Source organism: Bubalus kerabau, chromosome 1 (assembly GCF_029407905.1).
Source record: "Bubalus kerabau isolate K-KA32 ecotype Philippines breed swamp buffalo chromosome 1, PCC_UOA_SB_1v2, whole genome shotgun sequence".
NCBI lineage: Eukaryota > Metazoa > Chordata > Mammalia > Artiodactyla > Bovidae > Bubalus > Bubalus kerabau.
In genome coordinates, this window is record NC_073624.1 from 48,795,770 (window position 1) to 48,813,821 (window position 18,052).

An 18,052-nucleotide genomic window follows, 5' to 3' on the forward strand; every position below is an offset into this window, starting at 1 on the left:
AAAGGAGATCAGTCCTGGGTGTTCATTGGAAGGCCTGATGCTAAAGCTGAAACTCCAATACTTTGGCCACCTCATGAGAAGAGTTGACTCATTGGAAAAGACCCTAATGCTGGGAAAGATTGAGGGCAGGAGGAGAAGGGGACGACAGAGAATGAGATGGTTGGATGGCGTCACCAACTCAATGGACATGAGTTTGAGTAGACTCCTGGAGTTGGTGATGGAGAGGGAGGCCTGGTGTGCTGCAATTCATGGGGTCACAAAGAGTCGGACACGACTGAGCGACTGAACTGAGTATGCACATGCACATGCTTATTAACTCATGTAATAGAGAAACCGTCAGAGACAAGAAACTTGCTCTCCAAGGAACACATAGGGAATGTGTTTCTCTCTTTCTCTCTCTTTTTTTTTCTTCATTTGGTTGCACCAGGTCTTAGCTGCGGCATGCAGGATCTTTGATCTTCGTTGGCAGCATGAGGGATCTTTAGTTGTGGCATGTGAAATCTAGGGATTGAACCCAGTCCCCATGAATTGGGAGCTTGGAGTCTTAGCCACTAGACCACCAGGGAAGTCCTGGTAATGTGTCTCTTGCCCAAATTTTCACAGCTGGTAAGAGTGCTAAAGTGATTCATTTGCCCCACAGATATAAGGTAAAGATAAGAAAATAGTTCTTGGGGGAAAAGGAACACCTAGAGTGGAAGAGGTGGCCCCCTAAAACCAACGTTCACATCTGTACTGAAGCTGAGGCATTCTGGTCACCTGAACCCCTTATGCTTGGAGGGAGGATATGTGCCTAGGAAAGGGGATGGAGCCTGGGATGGTTAATTTTGTGTGTCAACATGATTGGCCCACAGGGTAACTAGATATTCAGCTTCACATTATTCTGGGTATGTCTGTGAAGGTGTTTCTGGATGAGATGAACACTGTGATCAGTAGACTGAGTAAAGCAGATGGCCTTCCCCCTCCAATCCATTGAGGGCTGAATAGAACAAAACTGTGCGGGAAGGAAGAATTTGCTCTCTCTGCCTGATTGTCTTTGAGCTGGGACATGGAGCTTCTGCCTTCAGTCTCACACTGAAGCTGATACCCTCTGCTCTCCTGGGTCTCCATTTTCAATTGGCCAACTGCTGCTCATGGGACTTTTCAGCTTCCGTAACTGTGAAAGCTAATTCCTTATATTAAAAAAAATCAATTTCTCTTTCTCCTTCTCTCCCTCTTTCTTAGGCTTTTCAGCATAGAGTGAGGCTGGCTTTCTAACTGGACCCCTTGCAAGGTCCTGGGAAGATGAACTGTGACAAGAGCTTACTATCTTTCCCTTCATCCAAACTAGAAATGACAACATCCCTCCACAGCCCGGCAGAATAACCAAAGACACTAAATTCTGTTTAAAGTTTTAAAGAAATGTTTCTGTATGTCTCTTCCTCTTTAGAACATTCATATCAATGCCAAACAGAATGTGTTAGCCGTCGGCCTCTTGCAAGGTCATTGAGTGAATGTTCTGCCTGCAGGGGAAGGTCAGCATTACCCTTTTGGTCATCCTGGACCGAGCTTTTGTGGGTAGAGCCTCAGTTGTTCATGCCAATATCCAGTTCCACTTATGAAGCACTCAGTAGGTACTTAATAAGTGTCTTATGAGTGAGTGAACAAACAACCTCTCCTTGGCCTTCTCTGTGCTTCTGTTCTCACCATGGTTCATCTCACCAAGGTAAGGGCCAGAAGGGTGCTCAGGAGTCATCTTGTGCAACTGCCTGTGTTACAGATGAAGTCCAGAGGGGCGAGCGACTGACTGGAGGTCACACAACCACGTAAAGGAAGCACAGGTGCAAGAGGGCAACCTCTTCCTTCCAGGGCTCATCCTGAGACCTCACATAGCATCTGTTGTCTGAAGCAGGAGGGCCACATTGGCCAGGAGAGAGGAGAGCTTCCTTTACTGGTCACCTTGCTGCTGAATCTGAAGCAACCTGCCGAAGGACATGCTCAGGGTGGCTTTTTGAACTGTGGGTCATCTCTGAATCATGAGATTGACTCCCCCAGAGACCTGGTCACTTTCCCGCCACCTGTTTTCATCTGGAGAGGAGAGAGGCTCCACTCAGGAGAGGATGTCCAGTCTGTGTTATGGAGGTGGTACAGATGCTGCCTCCTCTGGGGTGCGGAGGTGGGAACAAAGCAGAATGTAGGGATGCAGGTCTGCTGGATGATGAGAGGGCCCGGCAGAGGCTGTGTCTCCCATGGGTGGCATGGGAGGAGGGCAATCTGGGTGGGGAGCCAGGCAGAGGTCAGTTGACCTTGAGCTCGTGGACAGCACCTGGTGAGAGGAAGCAGCCTGGGCTGTGCAGGGGGTGGCAGTATGGGGCCCTGTCAGAAGGAAAGGCCAGGAGAGAGGTCAGCTTTAAGTTTTACTCCACACTGTCCCTCGACTTCCCAACCTTTCCCAGTGACTCTCTGGCAGCTTGGGGTGGATAGAGAGACCAACCTGGGAAGAAGTGCTTGCCCAGGGGGGCCAGGAAATCTGGTCCTCATTCCAGCATTTACAGCAACTGTTTGTCTCGGAAAAGTCACTTTGCTTCTCAGAGTCCAGTTTCTGCATCAGCAAAAATGGATAAATTAAAAATCCTGCCTCATAGAGTCATTGTGGGTTTGTACAAATCGTTAACCACAGGACTATCTATTTTGTGCACTGCTGTCTCGCCCCTGTTCAGTTCAGTCGCTCAGTCGTGTCCGACTCTTTGTGACCCCATGGACTGCAGCACACCAGGCCTCCCTGTCCCTCACCAACTCCCAGAGTTTACTCAAACTCATGTCCATCGAGTTGGTGATGCCATCCAACCATCTCATCCTCTGTCGTCCCCTTCTCCTTCCACCTTCAATCTTTCCCCACATCAGGGTCTTTTCAAATGAGTCAGTTCCTCCCATCAGGTGGCCAAAATATTGGAGTTTCAGCTTCAACATCAGTCCTTCCAATGAATATTCAGGACTGGATCTGAATCCAGGACTAGCATCTGGTACACACTTCAAATTTGTTGACTCGATGAATGTTTAATTTTTAGCGACCACTTCCTGTGTGGCAGACATTCTTCAAGACTTGGTCATTTCATCCTCATCAAATCTATGACTGTCCTCTGAGGGGCACAATGACTCTTCCAGGTCACATACTGCTTAGGGCAGAGCTGCGATTCGAATCTCGGTCTTGGCAGCCTGACTCCTGAGCCAATGGGCTCCATTCCCACATAACGCCCTTTACTCTGTGACCCTGCTCCATAAACTGGGACGTTTTACACAAGTAATACAAGTCAGTCCCTGGAAGAGGGAGAGGACTGTGATGGTCATGCAGTGGATGAGGACACGGGGACAGAGGCAGAGACTTCTAGCAGGTTTCCCAGGCATCCATGCCCACTCTCTTTCTAAAAAAATTTCCAGTGTTTACAGGGGAGTTTGAGTAAGCTCCGGGAGTTCGTGATGGACAGGGAAGCCTGGCGTACTGCAGTCCATGGGGTCGCAAAGAGCTGGACTCTACTGTTTGACTGAACTGAACTGAACTGAACTAATCTGAGCAGTGAACAGAGCCCCCGAGGTGTTCCAATCTGGATAAGATGGTCCCAGACAGTGACCCCGCCCCCAGCCCCGCCCCCAGCCCCGCCCCCAGCCCCCGCCCCCAGCCACTCACGGCCACATCCGGGTTTGTGGACGGGGCCAAGCCGGCCTCACTCGGCAGTTGCGAAGCCCCAAGGCTGTTTGTCTTCTCCTGCTTCCGCCACTTGGCTCGCTGATTCTGGAACCAGATCTGAGATGAAGGTGAGAGAGGATGGAGATAAGCAAAGGGGCTTTTCTCCATCCATTTCCTCTCCTTAAAATACATGATGACTGCACCTTCCAAGGGACCGTCCCTTTACAGTTTGTAAAGGTCAACGGCAGCCACGATTTCTTTGAATCTGATCTGCCTTAGGAGAGAGGATCCGAGGTCACAACCTTCCATGCCTACAGGGGCTGGGGGGCTCATAGGAGGCAGTGCGAACCAGCAGGGTGCCCTGTAACTGGGAGTGGTGGGGTCTGCGGGGTGAACAGAGGCTGAAGGGGGCAGCGTCTCAGCCTCAGCTAATAGCCACCATGTGGAAATGTGAGGCCAGCGCTGCAGCTTCATCCAACTTCTAAGGCAGAAATCTTGATTTTTCTGTGAAAGCTCTGAGATTTAAAAACCATGCAGATCAGTGAAAACCCATCCATGGGCTCTTGCCTGCTGGTGGGCCACCCGTTTGCAACCCCAGTGGGCCCTCTGGTATCCGCTATTGAGGGTTGCCTGTATTCATGGGCACCCTGACTGTCTGTGAAACATGGCCATTTGCACTTGCTCATTCTGCTGAGACAGCTGCTGAATTCTGGGCTTTACACTAGATGTAGATGCTGCCCACCTCGTTGGTGACTGATTTCAAATGGGAAGTAAAAGGGGAGAAGTCCAGACAGGGGTGGACCTTGACCAGACGAGAGGTAGGCTTGGGTGGAATATTGATGTGGACCCTGGTGAAGATTTTGAATTTAATAAGTCCATTGTATATTTCAAGAAAGTATTGAAATATAATTGATTTACAATGTTGTGTTAGTTTCAGACGTACAGCAAAGTGATTCAGTTTTATGTATACTTACAAATATATGTATTCCTTTTTAACATTCTCTTCTGTTATAGGTTATTACAAGATGTTGAAAGGTGGAGAGGAGAAGAGATAAATTAGGAGATTGGGATTAACATATACACACTACTGTATATAAAATGGATAGCAAAGACCTACTGTATATCACAGGGAACTCTGCTCAGTACTCTGTGATAATCTTATATGGGATAAGAATCTGAAAAAGAATAGATCCATGTTGATGTATGGCAAAACCAATACAATATTGTAAAGTGAAAAAAAAATAATAAAAAAATAAAAAAAGAATAGATCTATGCAATGTGTAACCAAATCACTTTGTTGTACACCTGAAACTAACATAACATTGTAAATCAAATATACTCTGATATAAAATAAAAATTGTATTTTTCTGTTTTTCAAAGATTTTTTTATTCATTAAAAATTAAGTTATAAAAAAAGATGTTGAGTATAGTTCCCACATCATATTTGTTAAAAAAAATGCAGGGTGATTTAGAAAACTGTTTTAGAGAGAGTGAAAATATGTAACAATTGGTTTTGGATTTGCTAGAGCAATACTTGCAGAACTGGGGATGTGCAAAGAGAGTTGGACATACCATTGGTGAGGGGCTACTGTATCTCTAACCACAGAGGAAGCCTAGACACTCAGGTAGGGGGAAGAAATGACAGATTACAGATTAGGTCTCTGACCATGGAGGGTCTTTGCCACTTCTCTGTGCTGCTGCCAAAGTGATACCTATGTGTTCCAAGTCAGAGGTTGGCAGAGTTAACCTCAGGTTAACTCTGGCTTCCCACCTGTTTTTGTACAGCCCTTGTGCTACGTATGGTTTACACATTTTTAAGTGGTTGGGAAAAAGAATCTAAATTTGGTGACATGCAAATGGCACAAAATTCAAATTTTAGTGCTCATCAGTAACGTTTATTGGAACATGCTCATTTGTTTGTATGTTGTAAACTATAGCTATTTTTGTGCTACAAGGGCAGAATTGAATAGTTATGACAGTGACCATATGGCCTCACAAAGCCTAACAGAATTAGCACCTTGTCCCTTACTGAAGAAGTCTGTTGAGCCCTAGTCTAGATTGTCAAGACCTATTTTGAGGCTGCGTGGTGAATAATGCTTTGGAAGTACAGTCAAGTGGAGAAGGGAGTGGAGCAGATGCCAATGGCCATCATCATAAAACCCCCTCCACATCTATTCTCCAAGGAGAGAAAGCATCTATCTTATAACTATGGTGACCTCATTTCCTGGAAAATGATACTTGGACAAAATAACTGTATTCATGGGATAAAGCAAATGGAAAATTTCAGATGGGGCAGTCCCAGAGGGTGCAGGATACCTGGGGTCTCACCCATGCCTCCAAGGGCATTGAGGAGGGGGGTTGAGGGTGGGGATGGTTGTACCTGCACACGTGCTTCCGGGAGGTTAATCCTGGCCGCCAGCTGGTTGCGGACGTGGACGTCAGGATAGTGAGTGAAGTGGAAGATCTTCTCCAGCTCCTGCAGCTGCTCTGTGGTGAAGGTGGTTCGGAGCCTCCGCTTACCCTTCTTCCCCTCTGGAGGGAGGAGGGTCCAAGCTAGGTTAGTGACCTTCGTCTCAGTGAAGCTTTTGTGCTGCCTTGTCGTACCCATTAAACCAATGTTGCTACTACTTGGCCTCTGGCTTCTTAGGCTTGGGCTTTTACAATGTTCTCTCTCCTAGAACCCCTCCCCCTAGGTTGACTCCCTCTATCCATTCTGGACAGTGTGGCCAAAATGACCTTCTAGAAACTTCTTTGATTGTCCTTTCTGCTGCTCAGATGCCTTCAAGCAAATTTCCCTTGTCTGTAACAAGGAATGGCAAACCACAGCCTGGGGGTCACATCCGGCCTACTGTCTGTTTTTAGAAATAAAGTTTTATTGAAACACAGCCTGACACATGGGTTTATGTATTGTCTATGGCTGTTTTTGTGCTATAAGGGCAGAGTTGTGTTGCTGAAACAGAGACTGCAAAATCTAAAATAATTACCATCTAGCCCTTTACAGAAAAACCTCAGCAGTCAGCCCCTCACAGCCTGTTTCCAGCCACTTGTCCAGTCTCAGGCCCACTCAGGGATGCTACATCATAGGTGGGACCTAGTGCAAAAGGAGAAAAAAAGCTTTTTCCTTTCTTCCACAGTCTCCCTCTCAACAGTCATAGTGGTCTTTCACTTGCTACTTAAGGCCCTTCTCCCTCAGGCACAAGAATACTAACACACACACGATGGGGGTGGCAGAGGTCACTGGATTGAGGGGGATGGGGAAATAGGACTGAGAAGCAGCCCATCCCAGGAAGCAAGGAGGTGGTGAGAGGGGCACTGAGCATGAGTTAAGGCTCCAGGACCCTGGTCCTTGATTGGGCCATATTTTATTTACTCTCTGGGCCTCAGTCTCCCGATCTGTAGAATGGAGGAGTGGAGAGGGGTTGAATGATCAAATTACAAAGGCCAAATCCACCCTGGCACTCTGCAGTTCTCTTTCTCTTCAGGTGGAGGCTTGAAAGACCTGGCCTCAGCCTTGCCTGGGGCCCAGTTGGCTGGGCAAAAGGTAGATGGATGAAGGAGAGATTTCTGCTGAGGATAACACTTCTGGATGAGTTACTCCTGCATTTCTAAGAATTGACAAGTGCCTTCCATAGTCTGCCCTTTTTTTAAATCTCTGATTTTATTTAATCTATTTTTTATTGGAGTATAATTGCTTTACAATGTTATGTTAGTTTCTGTTGTACAACAAAGTGAATCAGCTCTGTTGTTGTTCAGTTGCTATGATGTGTCTGACTCATTGCGCCTGCATGGACTGCAGCACATGAGGTTTCTTTGTCCTCCACTATCTCCGGGAGTTTGCTCAGATTCTTGCCCATTAAGTTGGTGATGCTATCTAACCATCCCATTCTCTGCCACCCCCTTCTCCTTTTGCCTTCATTCTTTCCCAGCATCAGGGTCTTTTCCAGTGAGTCAGCTCTTCACATCAAGTGGCCAAATCATTGGAGAAACAGCTATATGTATACATATTTCCCCCTCCCTCTTAAACTTCTACCATCTCACCCCTCTAGGTTATCACAGCGCAGTGAGCTGAGCTCCCTGTGCTATACTGCAGGTTTCTACAAGCTATCTCTTTTATACATGGTAGTGTACTTATGTCTGGGGAAGGAAATAGCAAGCCAGTCCAGTATTCTTGCCTGTAAAGGACAGAGGAGCCTGGGGGGCTACAGTCTATGGGATCACAAGAGTTGGACACAACTTAGAGACTAAACCACCAGAGTACTTATGTCAGTGCTATTCTCCCAATTCAGTTCACTCTCCCCACCCCACTGTGTCCATATGTTCGTTCCCTATGTCTGTGTCCCTATTCGTGCCCTGCAAATAGGTTCATCTGTACCACTTTTCTAGATACCATACACACACACACACACACACACACACATTAATACATGATATTTGTTTTTCCCTTTCTGACTTACTTTATTCTCTATGACAGACTCTAGGTCCAGCCACTCTACCCATCGAGCCACTTGTCTCACCCCTCCCAACTACCCCTCATTGTTATCAGTCCATTTTTTTTTATCCCCTCAAAGTAATTTTATTCATTTTCCTGACTCTTGGAAGCTTCTTGGGGGTTGTGGACAGTGAGATTTCAAACATATTTACCCCTTGGAGGAAGCTGTTGGATTGTGAACCAGCTGATATGATCTGATCTCTTACCTTTTCTATCTCCCTTTCCCTCCTCAAGTCCACTGTACTTTTTAATTAAAAAAAAAGAGAGATTTATTCTATATTTAGAGCTGGCGGTGCATTTAAGGGGTAGAGCCAAACCCATCTAGAATTGGTGTAGACAAATGGAAGGTATGAATCCATTGCCAAGACTGTACTGAATGTCTTTTGTGCTAGGCACAGAGGGCCTGTCTGCAGGAGTACAAAAATGAACAAATTGTGCTGACAGTATCTCATTCATTCATTCACAAGGTCAATGTTTTAGACAATTGTAATGATACAGTGCAGTTTTATAGAAAATTGCCAAAAAATTCACAGAATGGAAGATTTCAGGTTGGATGGGCAAACGGAGGTTCAGGATAACATGCATCTGGGATTCTTCTAAGAATATAGAACTTTGGAATAGAAGATACTGAACCAAAAAGGTATGGTGTAGAGCTGGAATACCGGAAAGTAAGCAACATGGAGAACAGAGGATTAGAAACAGACTGTAAATTATAAAAAAATAGGGTCTTCCTTAGTGTTCTAGTGACTAAGACTCTGTGCTCCCAATATAGGGGGCTGGGTTCGGCCCCTGGTCAGGGAACTAGATCCCACATGCTCCAACTAAGAAGTCAGAATGCTAAGTAAATACATATTTTAAAAAGTTATTAAGAAATTAGCAAAAATAAGCTATCTCTTGCTTTTTCCCCAGAAGGAAACTTAGGCAAACAAGTGTCCATGACTAAGTATAGACTCCTTAATAAAATAATTATCTCCAGTTTCCATTTGTGTAACTAGGGAAGCAGCTAACAAGACAAATACAGCTTCCCCTTATTTCCTAGAGGATCAGAAGGACATAACCTGGAGATAAGGTTGTAAGAAAAGGATCTGAGCCCTCCTCAGCAAAATAATGTGATTGTTGACTTTGTGGAGACGGGCTGCCTGTCAGTTATGAGCCAGTTAGAAAAATATTTATTCTCATTAACTTTGAACTAAACATCCTCAGGATAAATGTTTATTCTTGAGAGATGATGATCTCTCAATCATGGTGACAGGCTGTATATGTGTGTGTCCAACAGATGTAGTGACTTCTCCTGTAAAGAAAGAGGGTTGTCTAAAATATACATGGTTGGCGAGATGGAGGCTGAGCCCCAAGTGGACCAGCCTGAAGCACTCAAGGGCCAAAGCCCTTCTCCCAAGACAGCATGGGTTCTTGGGGTGTCAGTAGTCAACACTGGTTATCTCCATACAACCCTTCTTGGGATGTTATTTGAAACTGCTCCTGCTGCTGCTAAGTCATTTCAGTCGTGTCCGACTCTGTGCGACCCCATAGATGGCAGCCCACCAGGCTCCCCCGTCCCTGGGATTTTCCAGGCAAGAACACTGGAGAGGGTTGCCATTTCCTTCTTCAATGCAGGAAGTGAAAAGTGAAAGTGAAGTAGCTCAGTCGTGTCCGACTCTGTGCGACCCCATGGACTGCAGCCCACCAGGCTCCTCCATCCATGGGACTTTCCAGGCAAGAGTACTGGAGTGGGGTGCCATCGCCTTCTCTGTATTTGAAACGGATGGGGGTGGGGGTCCCAGCGAGTGGGGGTCCCTGAAATATGACTAGTGACACCCAACCAGAAGAGCAGTTTTGGGAGACAGATAGACTTGAACCTGACATCAGGGAAATAAGGATAGGATCAAGGCTGGACCTTATTAGAAATTCAACTCTTTAGATCTGCATTGTTCATATGGTAACCACTATCTGCCTATGGCTATTTAAATCAAATCAAATCAAATAAAAAATATAGTTCTTTAGCCACACTACTTATAGGTCAACCACATGTGGCTAGTGGCTACCATATTGGAGAGCATAGATAGAAAACATTTCCATCATCAGAGAAAGTTCTATTGGGTAGGGCTCCCTTATAGGTTTTTCCATTGGTTTCTGGAAAAAGTCATATTCTGGGCCTCACTTTAAGTTTCTCCTTGTGTTGCACTTTCCTCTAATTGCCACATATCTCTAGGAAAATGGGTATCCATTGGTCATAGAGCCGAATTTGATGGTGTTGGGAAAACTGGAATTACAGGAAAAGTAAGAGAAAGGGAAGGCTGGCCCACACCCATCTCCTTGCTGGTGCCTGGGGAGAAGGATGACCAGTGGAGAGGATGTTGCCCTGGAGCTCCAGGCAGTGACTCAGAGCAGAGTGACCTGCTTGTGGTCCACAGGGAAGTGGGGATGGGGAAGAGCAGAAGCTGAGTGGTTGGCTCAGGAAGGGTGAAGGCTGACACTTCAGTTTTCCCATCAAATGCTAGAGCTGCTTTAGGAAAGGAGGGAGGGAAGCCAGCAAGCCTGATGCTTGATTTATAGACCATAGTAGGTGGTAAGAGAGAGGAAGCTGGTGAGGGCAGGAAGGACAGCATAAAGGAATTATGGAACAGAGAAGAAGGCAGAACACAGGACACTGAAGGAACATAGTATTTTGGAACCAGAAGGAACCTCATTAAACAGGAAGCTGGAAGAACCAGTTCATGGGTGGAATGCCCATCACACAGGATGATTCTTAATTGTGGAAAAGGGCTGGGAGTTTCCGGCCCTGGGTCAGAGAAGACAATGCGGGTGTGGAACCCCATTCAAGGACACTCAGGGGAGGGTGGGAAGAGGGGAGATGAAGGAGGCAGGGAACTGCCACCTCTCTCAAGTTGCTCCTCTCAGGTTATTAATTGCTTGAGCTGTGATCACACTTCACTGGGTCTTCAAAGAGACTGAGTCAGCAGAACTTAATTAAACCTGAGCCATTTAGCACATTGATCATAAGAAATACACAATTTACACAGGTGATTAGGCCACCTAATTATAAACTGATGTTTCTTTGTGCTTGGCTCCCTCCCTTGATTGCTCCTTCTCTGCGGTCTGCTAATTGGCCTTGGCCGCTCAGCTAGAGGCCCCAGGGGCTTTGCAGCTGGGCTAAGACTCCTGAAATGAGCCTTGTCCTTGTCATCCTAAAGCAGCGGTTGGAAGAAGATCCAGGCTCCCACACCCATGGAAGTGAGGACTGGGGAGAAAGCAGATGACACTGTTAAAGGGGAGAGTGAAAAGCCTTGAATGCCAAGCCAAGTAGCATGCCTTGCATGCTGTGGGCACAGGCAATTGTAGAAGTCCAGGACCACTATGGGGGGAAAAGGCTGGCATATTCTGCCCTGGGAGGTGCCTCTCTGCAAGCCACCTGTCCTGTCTAGAAGGTGTCCTCAGCCTGCTGGAGGGCTCCAAAGGGAGCCTGCCCTTGTTCCTTTCCATTTTATACTTGTGACAAAGCAGGGGACCAGACATGACACCAGCTAATAACACTGGGGGAGGTTCCCTGATGTGACCTGGAAAGAGCCACAGAACTTGTTTCTATTCAATGGGAGAGCTCATGTTTAGTTTTCCTTCCTGCAAAGGACTGAGGAGGAAGTCAGCTAACGCTTATCTCTGTGAAAATACACACAGAAGGCCAACCTAAATGCAAACCTGCAGAGTGCCCAGATTAGAGGTAGCCAAAGTCCTTGGTCTTGTAAGAGGGAGAAGAGCCACTTCTAGCCAAAAAAATGATGACCAACTACCACCTTACAAGGCGTATGTGCTTAGTCACTCAGTCGTGTCCATGATCCTATGGTCTTTGTGACCCCATGGACTGTAGCCTGCCAGGCTTCTCTGTCCATGGGGATTCTCTAGGTAAGAATACTGGAGTGGGTTGCCATGCCCCGCTCCAGGGGTTGGGATCGAACCCAGGTCTCCTGCATTGCAGGTGGATTCTTTACCATCTGAGCCACCAGGAAAGCCCCACTACAAGGCATATCTGGGGAAGTAAACACTCTGTAGGAACACTGTAGGGATTTAAAAACTGAAAAAGGAAACTTTGAGAGTTTTACATATGGAGACCAAAAATGATCTATGAAGACTTATAAAAACCCATCATCCGAGCATGGAACAGTGTGAGAAAAGAGGAGGAACAGCAAGAAGAAGATGGCCCCTGAGTCAGGGCTCCCTCTCCCAGGGCCCAGAGCAGAGCAGAAGGTCCACTGTCTTTAGTCCTAGGCAGTGTGGGTGAGGAGGAGAGGATGAGGAAGGAGGGAAGGGGGAAAGAGAGAAGAAAGGGGAAGGGGACTAGGAAGGAGGGGGAATGAGGAAAATGAGGGGGATGAAGACGTGAGGAAAGATGGAGTGGGTTGAATTGTTTCCCCCTCAGGAAGAAACATCTCAGTTCTAACCCCCGGTACCTGTGAAGGTGACCTTATATGGAGATAAGGTCTTTGCAGGTACAATTAGGCCAAGGATCTTGAGATGTGACTCTCCTGGATTTAGGGTAGATTCTATGTCCAATGACATGTGTCCTGATGAGATAAAGGAGAGGGGGATTCCACATAGAGCCCGAGGTCAAGGCCAAGTGACGATGGAGTCAGAGTGTGGGATGATGTGTCTACAGGCACATCACTGTCGTGGATTGTTGGCAGCCATGGGAAGCTGGGACAGAGGCACTGAGTAGTCTTTCCCTTGGGGCCTCTGAAAATAATTAACCCTACCAACACCTTGGTTTTGGACTTCTGGTTCTGAAACTCTAAGATGATAAGTTTCTGTTGTTTTAAGCCATTCAGTTTGTGGTAATTGGCACAGCAGCTAAAGGAAGCTCATGTGGAGGGAGGGGATGAGGGAAGGAAGAGGAAAGGGAGGAAGAAGAAGGGGAAAGAGTGAGGGTTTGTTTTTTTTAATTTATTTTAATTGGAGGCTAATTACTTTACAATATTGTATTGGTTTTGCCATACATTGACATGAATCCGCCATGGGTATACATGTGTTCCCCATCCTGAACCCCGCTCCCACCTCCCTCCCCATGAGGGTTTTAAAGGGCAAAGTTTGGAGACATAAAAGGGCTTGAAAGACTGGAAGTGAGAGAGATGCTCCATGTGCCTGGAGGGTGAGGCCAGGCAGGCCATGATGGGGGATGAATCTGGGGACCCACAGGGCTGGTCTGTGAAGGACTTTGCATGTCATGCCAATAGCTTTAGGGGTTGATGAACTACAGCCTGAGGCCAGACCTGGCATTCTGCCCATAACTGTAAATAAAATTTTATTGGAACATAAACATACCCATTCATTTACACCTTGTCTGCTTTTTAGCTATGACGGTTGTTGTGTAGCCGCTCAGTCGTGTCCGACTCTTTTGTGACCCCACGGACTGTAGCCTGCCAGGCTCCTCTGACCAAGGGATTCTCCAGGTAAGAATACTGGAGGGCATTGCCATTTTCTTCTTCAGGGATCTTCCCTACCCAGGGATCAAACTCACGCCTCTCATATCTCCTGTATTGGCAGGCAGGTTCTTTACCACTAGCACCACCTGGGAAGCCCTAAATAAATGCATATATATTAAAAGAAAACCTCATATCATGACCATAAATGGATAATTGGTATCATGCATCATAGATAGAAGGTTAGTGTAGAAATCATTACAGGACTATTGACATAAATAATCTTTGCCTTCCTCACATTCAAAGGCATTTTGAAAACCTCCAGGGGGACCCTCATGAGTCTCTTTAGAAACACTGAATTCCTGAGACTTCCCTGGCTGTCTAGTGGCTAGGACTCTGCGCTTCCATTGTAGGGGGCATGGGTTTGATCCCTGGTTGGGTAAGTAGGATCCTTAACGCTGTGTGGCGTGGCCAAAAAAGTAGACATGCTGAATTCCAGCCTAGCAGGGAGATGGATGGATTTTAGCCACATTCAGAAATAATCTAGAGTGGATGATCTCAGGCAACCGGGGTTCAATTCTAATGTTACCTACTCGTGTGGTTTTTGCAGGTGATTTATCTTCTCTTCTTGGTTTCACCAGCTCTAAGGTGGGGCTCACAACCGTGACAAATGGATGGGCACAATGGCCATCACACTGCCATGAGAGCCCAGTCCAATCTTATGACTGCCATTTTCCCAAGCACTTACAGGGTGTCTCCTCTGGGTCTAGTTGACCTGGAACATGCCAGCAGCTTCAGCGGAGGTTTAGCATGACTGGCCTCCTTTTTGTCAACAGCCAGTGTTGGGCTAGGGGAAGGGAAACTGCTCTGGGAAGGGAAATAAGATCTCTCTCTCTCTTCCTCTGCAGCAGAGAGGATGGACATAGATTTTACGTAGCTGCAGCAAGAGACACTCAGGTCAGACCCTCTGCAGAATGGTTCCTGTGAACTCTCATTGCTCATTCAATTCACTGGAAGGTATTAATGAACTTCTGACAATTAAGCTGGGACCCTTTCCTCTTGAAAAGGTCAGCTACTAGGAAACCCACTAGCTCTCTGGGGACACATGACCCCCCACCCCCTGCAGACTCTTTCCCTTGGCTCACCAGCAGTGAGCACCAACCCCCTCTTAGGAGACTCCACCTGGGGGAGGGAGTGGGGCTCCGTGTTTGGGAGGAGAAGGCATCGTGGCTTCCCTGAGTTTCTTTCCCTTGGATTGCTGTTATTTAGTCACCCAATCACGTCCGACTCTTTGTGACCCCATGGACTGTAGTCCGCCAGGCTCCTCTGCCCATGAGATTTCACAGGCAAGAATATTGGAGTGGGTTGCCATTTCCTCCTACAGGGGATCTTACTGACTCAGGGATCAAACCAGCATCTCCTGCATTGGCAGGCGGATTCTTTATCACTGAGCTGCCGGGGAAGCCTTTCCTTGGATTAAAGCGTTAGAAAGGAGAGAGGACCAGGACACTCTTGTGGACACTCCAGGCTCATCGCCGGTCAGACTCCAGTGGACCCCCAAGACATCACTAGCTTCATTTTCTCCCTCACTCAGCTGTCTCACTGGAGATGAAGCTGAGGCCAGAGTGGAAACGGGCAGGCGGGGGGAGAGCTGAGACTGACCGCGGTTGCCTGAATCCTAGGAACATGTTTGTTCCCTCCTCCGTCCCCTCCTCAAGCTGGCCCTCAAGGAGGGGCCCGGGATCTGGTCATTGTTATTTGGGGGTAAACCCTGGGGAGGTCACTGGCCTAGGGTGTGATCAGGGTGGGCAGATTTGGGGCAGAGCTTCAGCCACTAGAGGCCGTGCAGGCCGAACTCTGCTTCTGAAGGGAAAGAACATGACAGCCTAAGCAGGTGTTCGGGTGGCTGGGTCTCGGGTCCTCTGCTCTGCAGCTGTGTGACCTGGGGGCACCACCCGCCTCTTCTCTTTCACAGGTGGGTTTCTCATCAGTCAAGTTTATGATAATTATACTTTTCTGCTGAAGTTAGAGACATGCACAGCCTCCAGGATGGTGCCGACCACAGAATAAATAAATGGTCACCGGCATTCTCAGCTACGGCCTGGTTATAGGAACAAGCCCCAGATCCCTGCGTCCTGCAGTGAACTGGGCCTTGGTGACTGAATTAGAACAGCTCCATTTCTGGGCTAGATAGAAAGGTATTTAAGGCTACTGGCCCAGTACCTGACATCTCTCTGAATTGTGGAGTCTTCTCTTCTGTTGATACAGAGCAGCTTTTTCTCTGCCTGAGCCCAGCTGGGGCTTGCAGACCCAGGAGTGGGTAAGAACTGGCAAAAAGACACTTACCTTTGGGCTGGTCCTGTGGGGGTCTTTCTGGCCCGAAATCTGCAGCTGTTGCCTGCCTGGTGCCCTGTCCACTTGCCCCTTCTGGCTTGACCACATCACTCCTCTCAGCTGGCCTCTTTAAGATGTCCTCAATGGAGAAGGACAGGCCCCGCTTCTTTGGGGCCTCATAGCACCCCAAACTCTTCCTCTCCATCTCCCGTGGAGATCAGAGCCTGCCTTGGCACCCTCCGTGGGCAGCTGCGAGGGGGAAGAGGGGCCAATGCCCGTGGAGGGAGGGGTCCTTGCTTTCCTGAAACTCCTGGACAAGAGGGTGAGCAGAGGTGAACAGAGATTCTCACGTTGGATTATCCAGCACGGTTATGTCTCCATGGGTACTTCTGTGAGTCACCTCAAAACATCTTGGGATCAAGGATGCTGGTCCCGTTGGGAAAGCTGGAAGGGGCTGTGCCCGTGCCCATGGGCTTAGAGCCCTCGTTGACTCAGCATCAAAGGAATCGCCATTGCTAAACTGAATTCAGTCCTACTGTGACGGGTCTTCTCCGAGGTGGTCACTTTCACAGTCCCCAGCCTAGGCCAGGGACCCTGAAGTCATGGCCAGTGGGGAACAGGGCAAAAGAGCTGGAAGGAAAAGGGAGGCTGCCCCCAGAGGAGATCTGGAGGCAAAGTGTCCACTTTTACCCTTTCTCTGTCGTGTGGCTCTTTCCTGCTGGCTCCGGCCAGACCTCTGGAAGGCTGGAGTGCCACCGGCGAGCCCCAGGTGGCCAACCCAGCCCTGGGCCACACTGCAGCTTGAGGGGTGCCCCCAGAAATCCTCCTAGATTCCTCTGGCTTCTGCTGCTCCCAGATTCCAGAACAGGCCTTCCTCCCAGAGCACCTGCAGGTGGAGGCTTCCGAAGAGGGTCGCGGGGTCACCGCCAGGCTGGCTCTCTGTGCCGGGGCTGGGCTGAACGCTGGTGTCTGAACCTCTCCTGGTGTCTCTGGTCCAGCCAGCACTTTCTTCTGCTCTCTCCCCGACTTCACTGCACAAGCCTCTCGGTAGGCTCCTTCCTGGCTCCTTTCCCTTCCTTTGGGGGTCCTTTCTGTCCCCCTCTTGTTTGCACACCTCTTACCTGCCTCCTGGGTCCTCACTGAGGGGACCCTTTCCCTCTGTCTAGTAAACTGTCGACTGCAAACTGATAGGATCAACCCGTTCTTGCCAGAGTTCTGTTCCCAATTACTGTGTAACCAGGGAGGAGGGGGCAGTAAAACGGCTGATAAGAGAAGAAACTTTCCACCCTCCTTGTGGCGGGAGTTGGGGGAGAGGGGTAGGAGGTGGAGGGAAACTTAAGGATGGGGCTTGGGGGTCCCAGAGAGGTGCGGTGTTGGGGAGCTGGCCTGGCCAGAGTAGGACACGGGAAGGTGGGAACAGTGAGGCTAGGAAGTGTCCCCAGGCCCCATAAAATGTGTTTGTTCAGCTGGGAGAATTTATGGGTCATATGTAGGCTGGAGGCTGGGCCAGGGTGCGGTCTGCTGGGTATTGGCTGTGGGCAGTCCGTTTCAGATGTGCTTTCCTGGACTTGAGGGCCATCTTCTGAGGTCCTTCTGGGGTGTGTGGGGAAACAGAGGTCCAGACCAAGAGGGTGTGGTAGAAGTCATGGTCTCATCTAAGCGGGACTTGGGGGAGCTCCAGACTGCCAGGCTGGCCACAAGGTGCGTCCTCACGAGGGTGATAGATACCTGGGGGAGTCTGTGGACCTGAATGGGGCATGAGAACCCAGACCTTCTCGTGGAAGGAGGGGGAAGGAGAAGCTTGAGCCTTCCTCCCTGAGGAGGGCGAGTCGGAGGACAGATCACTTGTACTGTTTGAGGAGCTGTGCCCCTGGGAAGTGTCAGGTGGTCTGGTCTAGCCAGGGGATCCTGTCTCTGCCATGTCACAGCGTGCGTGCTTCAGTCATGTCCGACTCTTTGTGACCCCACGCACTGTAGCCCACCAGCCTCTGTCCATGGGATTCTCTAGGCAAGAATACTGGAGTCGGTTGCCATGCCCTTCTCCAGGGGATCTTCCCAACACAGGGATCGAACCTGCATTTCTTATGTCTCCTGCATTGGCAGGCAGGTTCCTTACCTCAGGTTCTGCCACCTAGGAAGCCCAGCAAACCCTCAAATCTT

The 18,052-nt window shown here is 48.5% G+C and overlaps 1 protein-coding gene and 1 long non-coding RNA gene across 2 annotated transcripts; one reads left to right on the top strand and one right to left on the bottom strand.

Annotated features, from left to right (window-relative positions):
- Positions 1–2,060: 2,060 nt before the first annotated feature.
- ISX (intestine specific homeobox) lies at positions 2,061–16,097 on the bottom strand. Its single transcript, XM_055569128.1, is given in 5 exon segments — positions 2,061–2,162; positions 2,164–2,352; positions 3,662–3,778; positions 6,042–6,193; positions 15,905–16,097. Coding segments are annotated over 5 exon segments (753 nt in total).
- On the top strand, positions 13,507–15,634 carry LOC129641477 (uncharacterized). The gene is made up of 3 exons (XR_008709349.1): positions 13,507–13,588; positions 14,467–14,575; positions 15,534–15,634. It is a non-coding gene; the product is annotated as an uncharacterized LOC129641477 (long non-coding RNA).
- Positions 16,098–18,052: the final 1,955 nt, after the last annotated feature.